The sequence below is a fragment of the Grampus griseus genome (assembly GCF_964374135.1).
Source record: "Grampus griseus genome assembly, chromosome: X".
Classification (NCBI taxonomy): domain Eukaryota; kingdom Metazoa; phylum Chordata; class Mammalia; order Artiodactyla; family Delphinidae; genus Grampus; species Grampus griseus.
In genome coordinates, this window is record NC_138999.1 from 113340577 (window position 1) to 113355869 (window position 15293).

Sequence of the window (15293 nt, forward strand, 5' to 3'; positions counted from 1 at the left end):
GGAAAAAAAGACAGAATTGGCCATTCAGTGTTAGCTTTGACCTCATCCACAACTTTAACTTGTTTTTTTTATCAACATTAAAGGACTCTGTCTGTCTTAGAGACTAATTTGCCTTTTCCTCTTCTGACCTGGCCTTGCCTCCTGAGGGGTAAGTGGAGAAAATGAATGGGTTCAAGGGTCACTTCTCAGAAGCCTTCGTTGATATCCCCACATGACGTCTTCCCCACCAACAGCGCCCCGTGACTGCCTCACTGTAAACGCCATGTCGCCATCCTCTGTCCTCTGAAGACTGAGTTCCTTGAGGGCACCTATCGTATCTTGCATTTGTCTCTGTGGCCCAGGGTCTATCTAGCACGAGGGCACAAAGTCAAAGCTCGATAGATTTTACTGATTGTTATTACTATTATTGGTGCTAAAGAAGGGCTTTACCAAAATTGTTCATTGGGAGACCCCACGTAGGCACACAATATCCTCTCCAAGCCTCAATTTCCTCGTGTATCAAATGGAAATAATAATAGTGCCTACTTCCTGAGCTTTTGGTGGGTGAGAATTAATGACACGAATTGTATCAAGCGCTCGGGGACAGAGGTTGGCCCATAGCACTCACTCAACACGTACTAGTTGTTACTATTTTTAGTCATGAGGTATATTTGAGGCAGCTTGACTTGTCTTCGAAAACAGAGGAGGCCAGTTTCTTTCCAGAGAAGAAAAGAAGACGCCTTCTGTCTCCCAGCCTGTATCTGGCCTCAAAATAACAGAGGAATTCTTAAAAACTGCTATCCCCCTGTCATGAGGTCAAATAACATGAGAAAACCCAGTAGGACAGCACCCACCCTGGATGCTGTCCACTGTGAAAGGCACCACGGGGAAAACCCCAGGGAGCAGAGGCCCACCTAGCTCCCTGCCTCCCCACACACACTCCCAAACCCAGAAGTAACCACTGTCTCTGAACTATAACAACACACGTGCCTAAACGTTGATAGACACTGTTCTAGAGAGTGTGGGAAAATGCCCCCCCGGATAGTCTCACCATATTCATGGAAGGTCAGTACTGCTGCTGTTGACAAAAATATCCTGAGGAGAAAATGTGCAGAAAAGAGTTAAAAAAAAAAAACCCAACAACTTCCCGCCAACTGATGGGAGATAAGAGAAAGGGAACCTGAAACATATCCTTGAAGAGAATACTGGCTATTGGAGAACTTTTTAATCTTCATTAATAATCCCCGAAAAGAAAGAAGAATTGTAAAGAACCAGCACAATCTGTGAGTCAAGTACATGGCAGATAAAAGACACCTAGCTCAGAACGTGCGGGAAGGGAGGCCCTCACCACGGCAGAAGTTTGGGAGGTGTCCAAATCCAGCAAGTGGGATATAAGATCATGTTTATCTACTTAAGAATGTATTTATGCAGGCCTCCTACTGTTAACAAGCCGGCAATGGTATTAGCTATGCGTTCTTTATGTCATCTGAACTCCAATTCTACCGACTGCTCCACGGGGACTCTTCATTCACAAGGTAAGAGTCTGGGTTCCCGCAAAGCCAAAAGAAACAAAACAATGCTCCTTTCAAAGTGCAACAGCAATCACAAACATCCTTAATTATACATGAGGGCCTAATAAACGGGAGACTGTGCCCTGCAGTTGTCAGCAGGACAGGTGTGTACAAGATACCCAGACCAGGGCCTGCCGTTTCTGCAAGCATGGAGTTCAAAGCGATTCTCCAAGGCTATCTCTGTTAACCGCGGGCGCATGCTGACGATGAATTGGGACTAATTTGGAAACATTCAGCTGCTTGGGAATGTGTGTATCAATTCCCTTCCTTCATAATTTATTCAGCATTTTGATTGTGGTGCTCAGCAATAAATAACTGAAACTAGTTCTAACTGCTCTGAGATTTCGTCTTCTGTCTTCACCACTGCTTTTGATATTCTCCAAGATAGCCCACATTCAACTTTATATGCAAACCTGAAATGGTATTCAGGAGGAGAAGGGAGAAAAAAAAGGGAGCCAATAGCTCTTTCACTTTGGGAGTTGAAAATAAGATCATATTCAAAGTGCAGCATTTATGGTCCAATGCTGAATACATAAAATATATGACCGTTACAAATTCACCTTTCATGGCAAAGCCATGCTCTTGTAGTGATATATCTTACTGCTAGATTAGAGCTTTTAGCATGATGAAGGCATCTTTCATCTTCTCCTAGATGCAGGCTGGGTTCTCCTTTGGGGATGTATTTTTGCCCGTCACAATGCCCCACAGCCCTGAGACAGAGGGCTTACAAGAGGACCCGAGTCATTCACCAAAGGGCTGAAGCCACTTCAAAGGGGGAGCGCCTAATTGGAGGTATGCCATCTGCATGGGATCACACTGTTTCAGACTGCCATTCTCTGCTGAATCCAAAGGGAGAGGTCGGCCAATGTTGCTTTCTGGAATCAGCCCAAAGAGGTAAATCTAACATCACAAATATTCAGCCAATACAAGTTTTTGGCAATAACAAAAAGACAGTTTTGGGTTAGGTCATGGTACAGGTTAGTCGCTAGGAAAAGAATACACATATCATGTACATCAGTGACATGGTTACAATGCAAATGTAATTAAACCAGGATAGTTATGGAATGGCTTTCCAGATTCTTCTAAATCCACCCCAAATCTTAGTGTATGGATCAAAGACAGATTTTCATGGATTTTGCAAATCATAAAACGATTGATCAGTGCCGCTGCTTCTTCTTTCTTCAACTTTTGAGACTCATAGCCCAAATCTTGCATTGCTATAAGTCTTTACCCATCACAATCAGCCCTAAAAGCTATCTTCCCAAAGCCATCCCTTGACTTCCCCCTCCCTCTCCTCCCCCTTCTTTAGTTCTTCATGCACCCCATATTCCTGACACATGCCTTACTCATTTAAATTCCCCAGTGACTAGCCCAAAGCAAAGCACACAGAAGGCATTCTGCAAATCTTTGAATGAATATGAATGAATGACAAAATGAGGACAGTACATGGCTTGGTGACAGCTATGTTGGATGCACAGGGGCACTTTTCACTTACTTCCCGTTCTTAGATGTGTTCCGGGCCTTTGTGGATGACGGAGAGTTGGCGCCTGGATTAGTGTTTGGAGAACCCCGTCTATCCTTACTATACCCACAGAAAGAATAGAAAAATATATACAACAATGACCACAGAGACAAAAAGAAATTAGTTATTTCATTTAAAGACTTTCAAGGCGTCTCTCTTTCAATATCTTAATCTCTCTTCTCCCCCCACGCCCCCCCCGTGTGTGTGTGTGTGTGTGTGCGTGTGTGTGCGTGCATGTGTCTCTCTGTCTCTCTCGCCTGTCAAAATAAAGCGTGATCTTATCCAGTGCTGTCCTTCAAAGGTACAGAGAGTGGGAACCATTGGTCAAGTTCAAAGAAAGCTATTCTTTTGGCATTCAGAGCTTGAGCTGGTGGATGCCATTAATGACAGTGCCACAGCCCAGGCCTCAAGAGAGGCTCTGGCCAAAAAAATTAACTAGTCTTTAACCTAAAATCCTTCATTTCCTGTCTCTGGGTTCTCTGTACTTCAAGTTCAGTTCTGAAGCTGCTGACTTGTTGTGAAGTATGTGGATGCCAAATGACTTCTAAAAGTCTTTGGGAGATACTATCAGATAAATTAATAATTTTCACTCATAATGTTAACATGGGAAGGCCGTGAATTCAGATATTCTTTCAGGTGAAGCACCACCTGCTTCATGAGTAATTGAATTTAGATCTGCACCTTCAATAACTGCACAGCTTATGTCAAACCTTGGAAACAATTACGAAATAAATCACTAGGAAGGTCTGCTTAATCTCTTCAGGTTAATAAACGCAGACAAATTAATCACTTGAAGGTAAACAAAAAGGAATAATTGATTGGAGGCTTCTTGATTACTTTATTCTATTTTCTTTATCAAACTATTTTTACCATTATCTTCAATTCAGCTGCTCTGCCTTGAAATTATTACTTTACTTCATCTCCAGATTTCCATGGAAACCAATTCAAAGCCTTTTCCCCCGCTTGATGATGTGTGGAATTATTTATCCTGATTTCATCAGAAAGAATTTTTTTTTTGTTACTAAGATCTACGTCAGCATAACCTTTTACAAAAAGTGAAGGTAAAGAAGAAAAAGGCATATCTTGGCTTTCAATGAGTATAATAGAGCCTTCCAAAGGCACAGGATATTGCCTCAGAGAATGTCAAAGAGCTTTCCAGATATTTATGAATCTTTTAAGTACCTCAGAAATAGATGCCTGCAAGTAGCTGTATTTAGATGTGGGGTGAGGTAGGGTGAGAGGGTGGGTCACGAAAGGTATTCTGCCTCACATCCATCAGCTTTAAGTGGCTACGTGGATGTGACTGGAACAAGAGATAATCATGGGTTCCTGGCGATTGCCAAGGCAATACAGATGTGTGTGAGCACAGGGCTAATCAGACAGATAGCGAAAGTTCCAGCAGGTAGGATTCAGTGTCCAGGAGGGCTCCAAAGCACTCCTTTGAAGTGGGAGTCACCAAGGTGAGCGCCAATCCTTCTGCTGGGGTGGGTGGCTCTGGAGAGAGTAGGCGCACAGTCTGTTCCCCAGGAGATGTCAGAAGCCCGCTGAGACGAAGTGCTGAAGAACTCATGCAGCACTGCCCCTGCCCATCCACGCTGACTTCCTGGCAAAGAACTCCTTAACCATCCCTGGGACCATAGCAGCTACCATCCTCATTCAGAACCCCCCTCAGAAACGAAGTGATAACTGGACAAAAGACTGGAACTCAGAAGAATTCATAAGTGTCTCTTCCAGAAGGCTGCTGCAGTCTCATGCAGAGGATGAAATACGCTGTGTGTTGCAAAATTCAAGCGAGTCTCAATTCCCTCACTTCCACATTCAGCTCACTGGCCACTGAGCCTTCCTCCTCCCACCCCCTCACTCAAACTGGAGGCAGTGGGAAACTTTGATGGAAGCCTTCTGAAACAAGGGATCTTTTGATCTTGCAGGCTGCTAGGTTCAGAATAGTAGGTGGTCACTCAACACCCTGTCTCCCGAGTCACTAAGTTCAGGCATCCACGTTCTTTTGAATAAAAGACACCCATTTCCACTGCTGTATTCCCAAGTCTGTGCCTTGCGAGCCAAGGGTCTTTAAAATCTGCATGACAAGTGACCCTCTTTAAGCTCAATGCAGGGCACCGCAGGACATCTGGGAAAGCTGTCAGCTGGCCGTGGCGACCTTATTAACAGCTGCTTTGGAGGTGGGAGGAGGTGGTGGTCCTGGAGCAGTCTTCCTTTAAGTGATCGAAATAAGGACCCCCTCTGACCAAGTGCCAAATCCTTTAAGGGCAGATCTGAGTGGGATAAACACAAAACTTGCTCAGAGAAGAATCACAGACGGAAGGTACGGCACCAAGACTGGAGGTGAAAGTAATCAAGTAACTCAAAATGTTTGTTCCGCGCCAATAGCAGATCCACTGACAGTGGCAAAAGGTATCTGAAAGTGGGGGAGTGGCCAGCAGAATGGCGGCAGGCTTGGATCCTAGGAGTTTAATTCTGTAGATGTACTAAGGAACTGTTGTATAGAAAGGTTGGCCTAACACTGAGGGGAAAGAGCTCCCCCTCAAAGTTCCAGGCTGAGTACGTAAGTCTGGACAAGATGCTATGATTCTGAAACTTTGAGAAAGAGAGACCCCAAGTTTTCCAGAAGTGCTCCACGAGAGAGAAAGAGAAAATCTTGCAACTGCAGACTGTCTGGGAGCCTCAGAGATCTGAAAAAACATGGGTCAATGATCCATTAAGATGCTGCCGAGGATGCTGACCACTGAAAGAAGCATGTGGCAATCCCAGGGACTTACAGGAATAAGCCCTGCCTGCTTTTGGGATACCTGGATGATAACTTGGGGGTATATGAGATTGGGGGGGCTGCCTGGAATTAGAGCTAGTTTCCAACTTACACATCTGAAACAGGCGCATCCCAGTTGTCATTATTTTGTCTGTCTCTAGACGACTTGTCAGCCCTTTTGACTTTCATCTCCTCTTTGGGATATTAAAAGCTATGGCCTGAAATCCCAGGGGGCATGGATCCAGGCTTCTCCCACTCCTTAGGAGTAGCTATCTTTTTCCTGGGGTAAGATTCTTTCCTCTCTCCCTCCCAAGCCAGCCTCATCAAAGACCTATGGATACAATTCCAGGTGTGTTCCTGATAGGAAAATTTAATGAATGCCAGCACTCGCTCTGTCTGTTTGGTCGGCTGTCCATCAACATGTATCGTAAACCATTTTCCATCGGCTCCACAAATGTCTCCAACACCAGAAAAGTGAAAAATAAAATCCTGCAGTATTATGCACATTGTATCCAGGTGGGAAAACTGTGACTAACCCAACTCTTCAGCATTTTCAAAGTGTTTCTGATTGAATAATTTGATGCTGAAATGGCATCCAGGGTACTTAACCCAAAATGGCAATCAGATCCACTCCAATCTGGATTTTTTCTCTTAGGTCAGAGAGGTACTTGAGGGAGAAGAACCTAGCAGTTTCAAACACCCTCGACTCACTTTCTTGATGGGTGGCATACAGGAACTTCTGCATTTCCGGTAGTACATCGTAAGCTCTTTTTGGAATTAATTCGTCTCAGACCCATGAGAAATAGTTGTGTTGCTCTAACTAAAACAGCACTGAATTTTTTAAAATTAATTTTCAGGGCCCTAGGAATTTGAAATTGTATTTCGGAAGAGCGAGTTGGGCTATAATACTCATTGTCTACATATCTTTTATTTGGCACTTAGCATGGGGTGCCTGTAGTGTTGTTTCTATTTTACTGTTTATCCATCTCTCCAACTAGCTCTTAAGAGGGCGCTCCAAAAAATATTTGTTGAACAAATAAATGAAAAAGCTGCATTTCGGCTCAGTGGAAAAGGAGTGCCAACTGTATCAATGTCTGGCACCGGTGGGAGAGAAGGAAGTGGTGACACACATGTCCCATATTTTCCACGCCTAAGGAAGAACGGTCTGGGAAAACTGGATTCCAGTTACTGATGGTTGATCATCACGTGGATCACAAAGAGGTGAGCTTAGAAAGGACTTGCTCGGATGGTTGGCTAGCGCCGCGAATAACAACAGAAAGTCTGTTGCATTTGTATGGCTTTTAGTGTTTTTCCAGTGTGTGTTCTTGTAAGTGGTAACAGAGATGAAACCCAAGCTATTGTTAAGGGTTTACTTCAAGTCTCTCTGGGGAAATGGTAGCTACTCTTTGCTCCCTAGAAATGACCCTTGGCTTCTTAGAGCTCCCAGGATAAGGAAATGTGCTTTACAAATATAGAGTCTAGCAGGCATAGAAGCTCATCTATCTCCTTCCCAAAAGGTGCTTGAGTGCCCTCTACAACATATCAACCCACCGAGTGGTTGTCTTTTGAAGCCTTTTAAATCATGATTGCTTCCCCATGAAAGCCTGCTTTTCTATTTTCTAAGAGGCTCACGTTGCTGAAGTATTTTTGCCCTTGTCCTGTTACTGAGCAAGACAGCTCTTCAAATATTGATTTCCTTTAATTAGAGCTGGTGAGGATTCTTCATTTCATTTTTCTGTCTTGCTAGGTTATGTCCTGAGTGGTTTTCTTTCTTGGTTCCAAACTTTTTCATTTTCTTCTACCCGAAGTGTCTAAAGTCGAGTCCATGTCTCTTTAAGCATTCTCTTCCCATGATCTATGATTTCTATTAACCATCAAGCAAAGAAAGTTCAGTTCACTAAGCTGTGCTTTCCTTTAGCTTCCTCCCCTAGGTTCCCTTTGCTTAACTGTGGGCAATGACTGAGGGTTTTTAGACAAGAGAAAATGCTCATCTTTATTGCTGTGAAACCCACTGTGGCTACAGTCTCTCAGAAACAACCTCAGGCATTCAAAGCATTTACTCAGGAATCTTGAGTTCTAATCCTGGCTGCCAGGGAGGCATGTGACTTCCTTCTGTCTTAGGATTCTCCTCTCTAAAGCAGAGGGCACTCAGCTGATCAGGTAGACCATTCACACAGAAGCACACAATTACTTTGTAATTGCAGAGCTCCTGGAAAAGGCAGCTGGGACGCTCGCATTATCTTGGCCTCTCCCCTTCCATTAATTTTTCACTCTAACAACTCACCACAGGGGCACTGGGGACTGGAGCAATAAGCTTATTGACTATTGTTGCCCTTTTGCTCTCTTCACCTCTTGGCACATGCTGTTTCTGCCCAGGGAAGGCGGTCACATCCCTGAATGCCTCACTGGCATCAGGAAAGAACATGATCAGTTCCTAAATGATATTATTTTCTCATTTCGGCTGGCTATTCACTTAAGTCTTTACCAAGAGCTTGGATGTTGGCTACAGACTATCAGAGGCCACTGGAACTGTGTCTCACCACTATTGCATTCACATCTAGCCCTGGGTTCCTCCATCAGATAGGGGATTGAGAAGCAAAAAAAAAAAATCATAGTTCTGGTATTGGATGGTTTAGGGTGATTGAGATCTGAAATATGACGGGAACCTGGACCAGAATAGTTGTTACGCGGGTGGAAAGAAGGAAACCACGCACGGCATAGCAAAAGGAAATGACTGAACTTGAGAACTGACTCCATCTGGAGAATGAGAATAAAGTCTACATGAGGCTGCTGAGAAGGTTTGGAAGCTGAATGACTGGGAAAACAGAGGTGCCAGTGAAAGAGACAGATTCGTTGAGAGGGGGATCTGGACTAGAGGGGAAGATGATGGATTTGGCCAGGAGCATATCGAGTTGGGGTGTTGATGGACAGTGTCCAGCAGGCAATTAGAGAGATGGCACAGCAGCTCAAGAAGAAAGAGACAGGGTCAGATGTACAGTCATCGCTCCCAAGTGGGAGTCAAAGCTGTGAGATAAGCTGCAAAGCCTGATGGGACAGCAATCCATTGTGATTAACGAGCGGATGTTTGGGGCGGGGGACAGCCTGTACTGGAACCCGCTTTCTTCCACCCCAGTTTGTGATGATTTACAAGTGGGTTCCAAAGTCTTATAACCCAGGGGCTCAAGGAAAAGAGCCTGAGCCAATTCACTTACTCGTATAGGGTTCAATGCTAAAGTTACTGAGGGAAAGTACAGGCCTCAAGCCTTTTTCGGTCCATAGGCTGCTATGGGTCTGTGCCCATAGGCTGCTTCTCCCCATCCTCTTAGCCCAGCCAGATTGCTTACAGGTCACAAGGCGAGCTGGACACCAAGGGGAGTGGTGGGTGGCAATCACCGTCAACCCATTTCCCAACGACACCTCGCAAAGTACATCCCAGGCTGCTGTCACCTCAGTGTAAGGAGGGCAGCCTGGCAGAGAAGCAAAACTGAGCTTTAGACTTCGGCTTCACTTGCAGTTCGTGTCCCTTCCTCTTTGCTCCCTTTTCCCAAGGACTAACCACATATCAGAGACTATACCTCCCATCGATCGTGCTAAAATCCACTCCTATTTTTTGGCATTATTCCCTTCCCTTTTCCTGTTCTCAGCCTTTGCACTGTGCCTTACGAACTGGCATCCTCAGTCACCCTCTCTTAGCATTCCTAATGGTACAAGGATGACACAACTAGTAACATCACGGTTGGGGATGGGGCAGCCTGCCTGGGAGCAAATCAAGGGCTTTGCCCTTGAAGAGCCAAAGTACCTCAGGCTTCCTGAGTTGAGCTGAGTTCAGGAGGGCAATGTTTAAGGACCTGTGGCCATTACCTTTCCCAAATTGAGGCAAGCTTTGGCCTCAAGCTCTCGATCTGTAATCGACCCACCGAATCACCTAACTTCTCTGGGTCTCAGTTTCCTCTTCTGCGAGTCCTACTTCTTAAGGCCACATCAAAGTTTTGAAACTTATAAAACATTAAATAATATATTCACTCAAAAACGTTTACTGTGTGTTTTCTGTGTGCCCTTCATCCTGTTGGGCCCTGGGGATATACTGATGAGTGGGACAAGGTTCCTGCCCTCAGGCGGCCCAAAGGCTGGTGCAGGAGGCAAGCACGTTGACAGATACAAAACAACAACTTGTACCAAATGGGACAACGCAAGTGTGAAAAGATACTAGGGAAATAAACCAGACGGCAACCACCTATGCTTAGGGGAATCAGGGAAGGCAAAGGTAAAGCTGAATTACTATGATGAAATTTATGATTTGTGTTAAAAATCAGAAATCAAAAAAAATCAGAAATCAGAAAATGAAACCTGGGTTATGAGAATTTTCAGAAAACAGAACGAATTATGCCTATCCTTAGTTTGAAACACTTATCTGCCAACAGTGGCTCATAGACTTAGACATGAGAATAACCTGGAGAACTTGTAAAACCCAGATAGCTGGGTCCTACCCACAGTCTCTGATTCAGCAGCTCTAGGAAGCGGGCCTGAGAATTTACACTTCTACCAAGTTCCCGGTGATGCTGACGTTGCTGGCCTTTGAGAGCCACTGCCTCATCGCTTCTCCGCCTTTCTGCTAAGATCAAGTGGGGAGAACCACTGCCTCACAAGAAGCATGAGACAGTCACACTTAGCGGCCACTGAGGGATCACAGTCTGCCGTATCCATTGCCCCTGCTTTCCAGGCAACACGATTAGAATCTTCTGGATGAAATATCCCCCCCGTACTGCTACTGAGTCAAGAAAAGGCAGACGCCAAGGGCCGCCAACATCCATCTCTGGAGAAGCTCCTCTTTCCTGAGGAAGTGGAAATTACTGCAAACACCACAGAGTGGAGCTCAGAGCAGGTGAGACCAAAATTGGATCCGACAGCATTAATTGAGCTTGAAGTTCTATTTACTGAAAATGATCTGGCATAATTAAAAATTCACAACTGGAGCCTAGTTGGTGAACATTATGTATTAAGGAGTCCCCAGAGGAGGCCAGAAAAGTCTCAGTGAACTTTTAGGAAAAGCCAAAGAGGCCAATTGCTGTGGCAGGAATTAGCACACAGAGGGAAAACGAAAAGTCTGTCCGTTTCCTTGGAAGTGCGATTCTGACTTTCTACTTCAGAATGACGTGAACCAAGGGCGTCGCTGGGGGCGGGGGCAGGAACTGATCATTTATTCATTTCCTTTTCTCTGGTGAATAATTACTTTGTTTTTACTTTCTACTATGTTCTTATGGGATTCTCAAGAATGTCCACTCTGCCTGCACATTATATATTAAGTTCTTTGAGGACAAGGGTAAATTGTGTTCCTATCTGTTCATAAAGTTTCTTATGACATCTGTCATATAGAAGGTTTTCAATATCTGTTGACTGCTAAGCATCCTGATAAATGTGGCTTCTGACGTATGTTTTTTGAATTGAACAGACTAACACATATTAAGTTAGAGGTCTGGTAACAGAGTCATGTGCCTTTGGGTTTTTGTTCAAATGACATATCAGACCACACCGTAGGCCTACAAAGGTGATAGCCTATCACAGTGCCATTACTGAGCTCCAATGCCCACTGATATGAAAGTCAAGTAGGATAAAACCAGTGGGAATCAGCAACTTTGGAGACTGGCATTGCCAAACGAACTGAAGGCAACTCTAAAGTTGTAGAAAGAGCATGGGCGCTGGCATCAGGCAGACCTGGGGTCATACCCTATCTTTGTAATAGCTGGATGATCTTGGACAGGTTGGGTGATGGAGGCAGGGTTGGTCCTGCCTAACCAAGGCCTCTGATCTTAATACTGGGGCTTCAGGGCACCAATTCTCTAGCTACACGTTAGTGTCCAAAGCCAGGAGCATTCAAATACATTCTTGTGGCTGAACTCCACATCTTAAGTGCTTTCTGAGGGGGTGAATATATTCAAGATTTAAAAGTGCAGCTGGGGGCTTCCCTGGTGGTGCAGTGGTTAAGAATCCGCCTGCCAATGCAGGGGACATGGGTTCGAGCCCTGGTCCAGGAAGATCCCACACGCCGCGGAGCAACGAAGCCCGTGCGCCACAACTACTGAGCCTGCGCTCTACAGCCTGCAAGCCACAACTACTGAGCCCACATGCCACAACTACTGAAGCCTGTGCACTTAGAGCCCATGCTCCGCAACAAGAGAAGCCACTGTGATGAGAAGCCTGCACACCACAACAAAGAGTAGCCCCCGCTCACTGCAACTAGAGAAATCCCGCGTGCAGCAACGAAGACCCAACACAGTCAAAAATAAAATAAAATAATAATAAATAAATAAATAAAAATAAAAGTGCAGCTGGCTCCTTAGAAATAAAATAGAAGGGCCATGTCAACAAGGTGTTGAAAATGCTTTCTGGTGTATTTAGGAAAGAAAAGTTCTCTCAACTCTGCTCCAGTATGTCTCTTAACAGCTCTGTGCCTCTAAAGCAAAGGTTTTTAAAGGTTTCTCTTCATTTATATTGAGAGGGACAGTTAAGGCTCAAAAATATTTCCATTTTCAAAGTGCTCAAGCATCACTCATTCAGGGATCACACATTTGTTTGACTGCATGTTGTTTCTAAGTAGGGGCTCCTTTGCAAATATTATCTGTTCTATGATGTGTATAGGCAACTTCTAATTTTCTTTTCTGAGTGAAACCCAATAATCAGCTTTTCTGTTGTGTTCCAATTTGGAAATCTGAGCATTCTTGTACTGTGTATGTTCATGGGAGATTAAAATACTGAAAATTCATGGAAACAAATCTTGTTCTCCAGCACCCATTAATCACTGTTAAATACTAGGCTTTGTATAATTTATAACAATATACTTCTTTCCACGAATATGAGTTTTTAATAACAGTCTAGTCTAACACAGAGCACTTAGCTAAGCCAAAGATTAAGGCTCTTTATTGAATATACCCCACCTCAGGCAATGGAAAGACTCAGAAATATGGAGCTAGAAGGCTCCTTAGAGACAAGAAAGTAGGGTTCAGAGAGGAGAATGGATGGACCCAAGAGAGGTATCCAAGCATGGACATTGAGTTAATGATACAACTTGGCTGGCACCTAGCAAACCTGGCCAGAGCCCCTACAGAATACAGAACAAGGCAGGAAGGCTTGGGACCAAAGATGAGGTAACATGAATGAACTGCGGCTCCATTTGCCAACATAAGTAGTACAAGAAAGGGGGGGGAAGCCTTTGGGAGGGCGGAGGGTATGTGGAAGGAAATGAGAGGTTCAGTCTTGGGTTATGTTGAGTTTTCTGTGCCTGTGGGACACAAATTGACAACTGGATATGTGGAGGCAAAGCAGCTACACATACCTCAGCTGAAGAATGGTCTCCAGAGACTTGGGAGTCTTCAGCATATTGGTCCAGTTGAAAATCTTAGAGTAGAAGAGATTATACAGGGAGAGTGTGTAGAATGAGAAAAGAAGAGCCTGGGAGGAAGATTAATGACAAGCTAGAATGGAGAAAGTGGGCTCATGCAGGCCAAAGGAGAAACTGGATCTGGAAGCAGGAATGTTGCAATCAGAAGAGACTCATTTGCTGATTGTAAGACAGTTTTGTGTCTTGGGGTTCCAACTGCTCCATCTTGCTTTCTCCTAGTGCACTTTTCTGATTAGCTGTGGTATTTCATCCGTCATGCTGTCCCTTATAATGCCAAGAGTATTTGATAGAGAATGAGCCTTCTTGATCACATGCAACCTGTTCTCATCAATTCCTGGAAAAGATGATCTGAAGTATGCTGAAGGAAGCATCTTGTGCCAAACAAATCCATAATTATAGGCTTCAGACATATTTTTTTCAGTCTGGCCTTATTTATTGAAACATAGGTCAATAAAACAAGAAACTGTTTTAGTGCCTAAACTAGATGAAGCAACTGTACTAAAGTTTATGCAAATATGACTATAATCTCCCAAAGAAAGAACTAGTCTGCTTTTCATTATTGTTCCTGTTGTGTGCTTCCTCTATTATGTACAAAATCAGAAAGGGGCCTTACTGCTCCCCCCTTGGTTTTGAAACTTCAAGAAAATCTTGGCTCTGGAATAATCAGAATTCAAGTCAGCCACGTGCCAAGACCCAATTGTTTTGCACTTGGGCAGGCCTGGGCTTCCTGAGAGTCCTGATATCATCTCTGTCACCTCTTTGCAAGATAGGTTCTGTGCTTTGAAATAACGGCCCTCTAGTTGTCCCCAGCTACTAAACAATCCACCTCCTATCAACAAGTTCTTTAAACCTGTACAAACTGGGTGTCCATAGATTTCTCTATAGCAAACACTGAAATCACAATGCAAGATCTCCCTGTCTGGGAGCACTTCTTGCCTTAGGGAAAATGGAGAAGTGGAGAGGTAGAAAACTACAGTGATAAAAACGTGAAAGGCACAAATGAAGCTTATTACTGCAGAAGTCTAAATGAAGTAAAGAACAAAGTCCTCATGAAAAATGTCCTCCTTACTGACTGGGAGCAGATCCTACTATCAGAAGATCCTCCCCTCTTCCTTAACTCCCTCAGCCTTTGTGAGGAAATGACTGTCTTCACTCTGTTATTGACGCTGTCTACGAAGGAACGCCGTGAATGTTAAACCATAGTAAGCCACTACCAGATCCCTCTCAATGGGGGATAGATGGGTCAGAACACCCCAGCGACGGGTTGTAAAGAATGATTCTCGGGACTTCCTTGGTGGCACAGTGGTTAAGAATCCGCCTGCCAACGCAGAGGACGCGGGTTCGAGTCCTGGTCTGGGAAGATCCCACATGCCACGGAGCAACGAAGCGCGTGCACCACAACTACTGAGCCCACGTGCCACAACTACTGAAGCCCACACACCCTAGAGCCCGTGCTCCACAACAAGAGAAGCCACCACAATGAGAAGCCCACCCACCGCATCAAAGAGTAGCCCCCGCTCGCTGCAACTAGAGAAAGACCGCTCGCAGCAACGGAGACCTAATGCAGCCAAAAAATAAATAAATAAATTTATTTTACAAAAAGAAAAAGAATGACTGCCTGTGAGATAGGCAGATAACTTAAGCTCTGAAGGGCTGGAACCTTCATCAGGGTTCAAGAATGGCAGTTAATCATCATGCCCTGGAAGGGGTGGGGGGACCCTGGAAGCAGCACAAAAGATCCAACCAGGGAAAGCAAGAGTTGACACTTAAAGGAAAACAAGGTGGTATTTATCTCAGGGAAACCCAGAATTGGGAGGAAAGGCACCCAGATAGATGCATAAAATGGGTATAATGGCTCAGGGGCAAAAGAAATGTGCTTCCTAAAGCTGTTCAATGCTTCTCCTGGGATTCTCAGAATTATGGATTTTGTGACTCCTGTCTACTCAATGCTAATTGTGTTTTCCTTTTGTCTTCTCAGTGTGATTTATTAAGGTTAGCTTTGATATTCTCAGCTTATCTGGGGCTTATGGGAGGACCGTTCAGTGTTAAAGTTCCAGAAAC

At 44.4% G+C, this 15293-nt stretch overlaps 1 protein-coding gene across 3 annotated transcripts in view; it reads right to left on the bottom strand.

Annotated features, from left to right (window-relative positions):
• Positions 1-15293, bottom strand: part of HS6ST2 (heparan sulfate 6-O-sulfotransferase 2) — a gene marked incomplete at both ends in the record, with an annotated part of 288942 nt that overhangs the window by 35471 nt on the left and 238178 nt on the right. For 2 of the 3 annotated variants that reach the window (XM_082680661.1, XM_082680660.1), the window contains one exon: positions 3046-3132. The exons of the other annotated variant lie outside the window; for it this stretch is intronic. In XM_082680661.1, coding sequence (XP_082536787.1) covers positions 3046-3132 — 87 coding nt within the window. The remainder of the gene's footprint in view (positions 1-3045; positions 3133-15293) is intronic. 3 annotated transcript variants of the gene reach the window in all.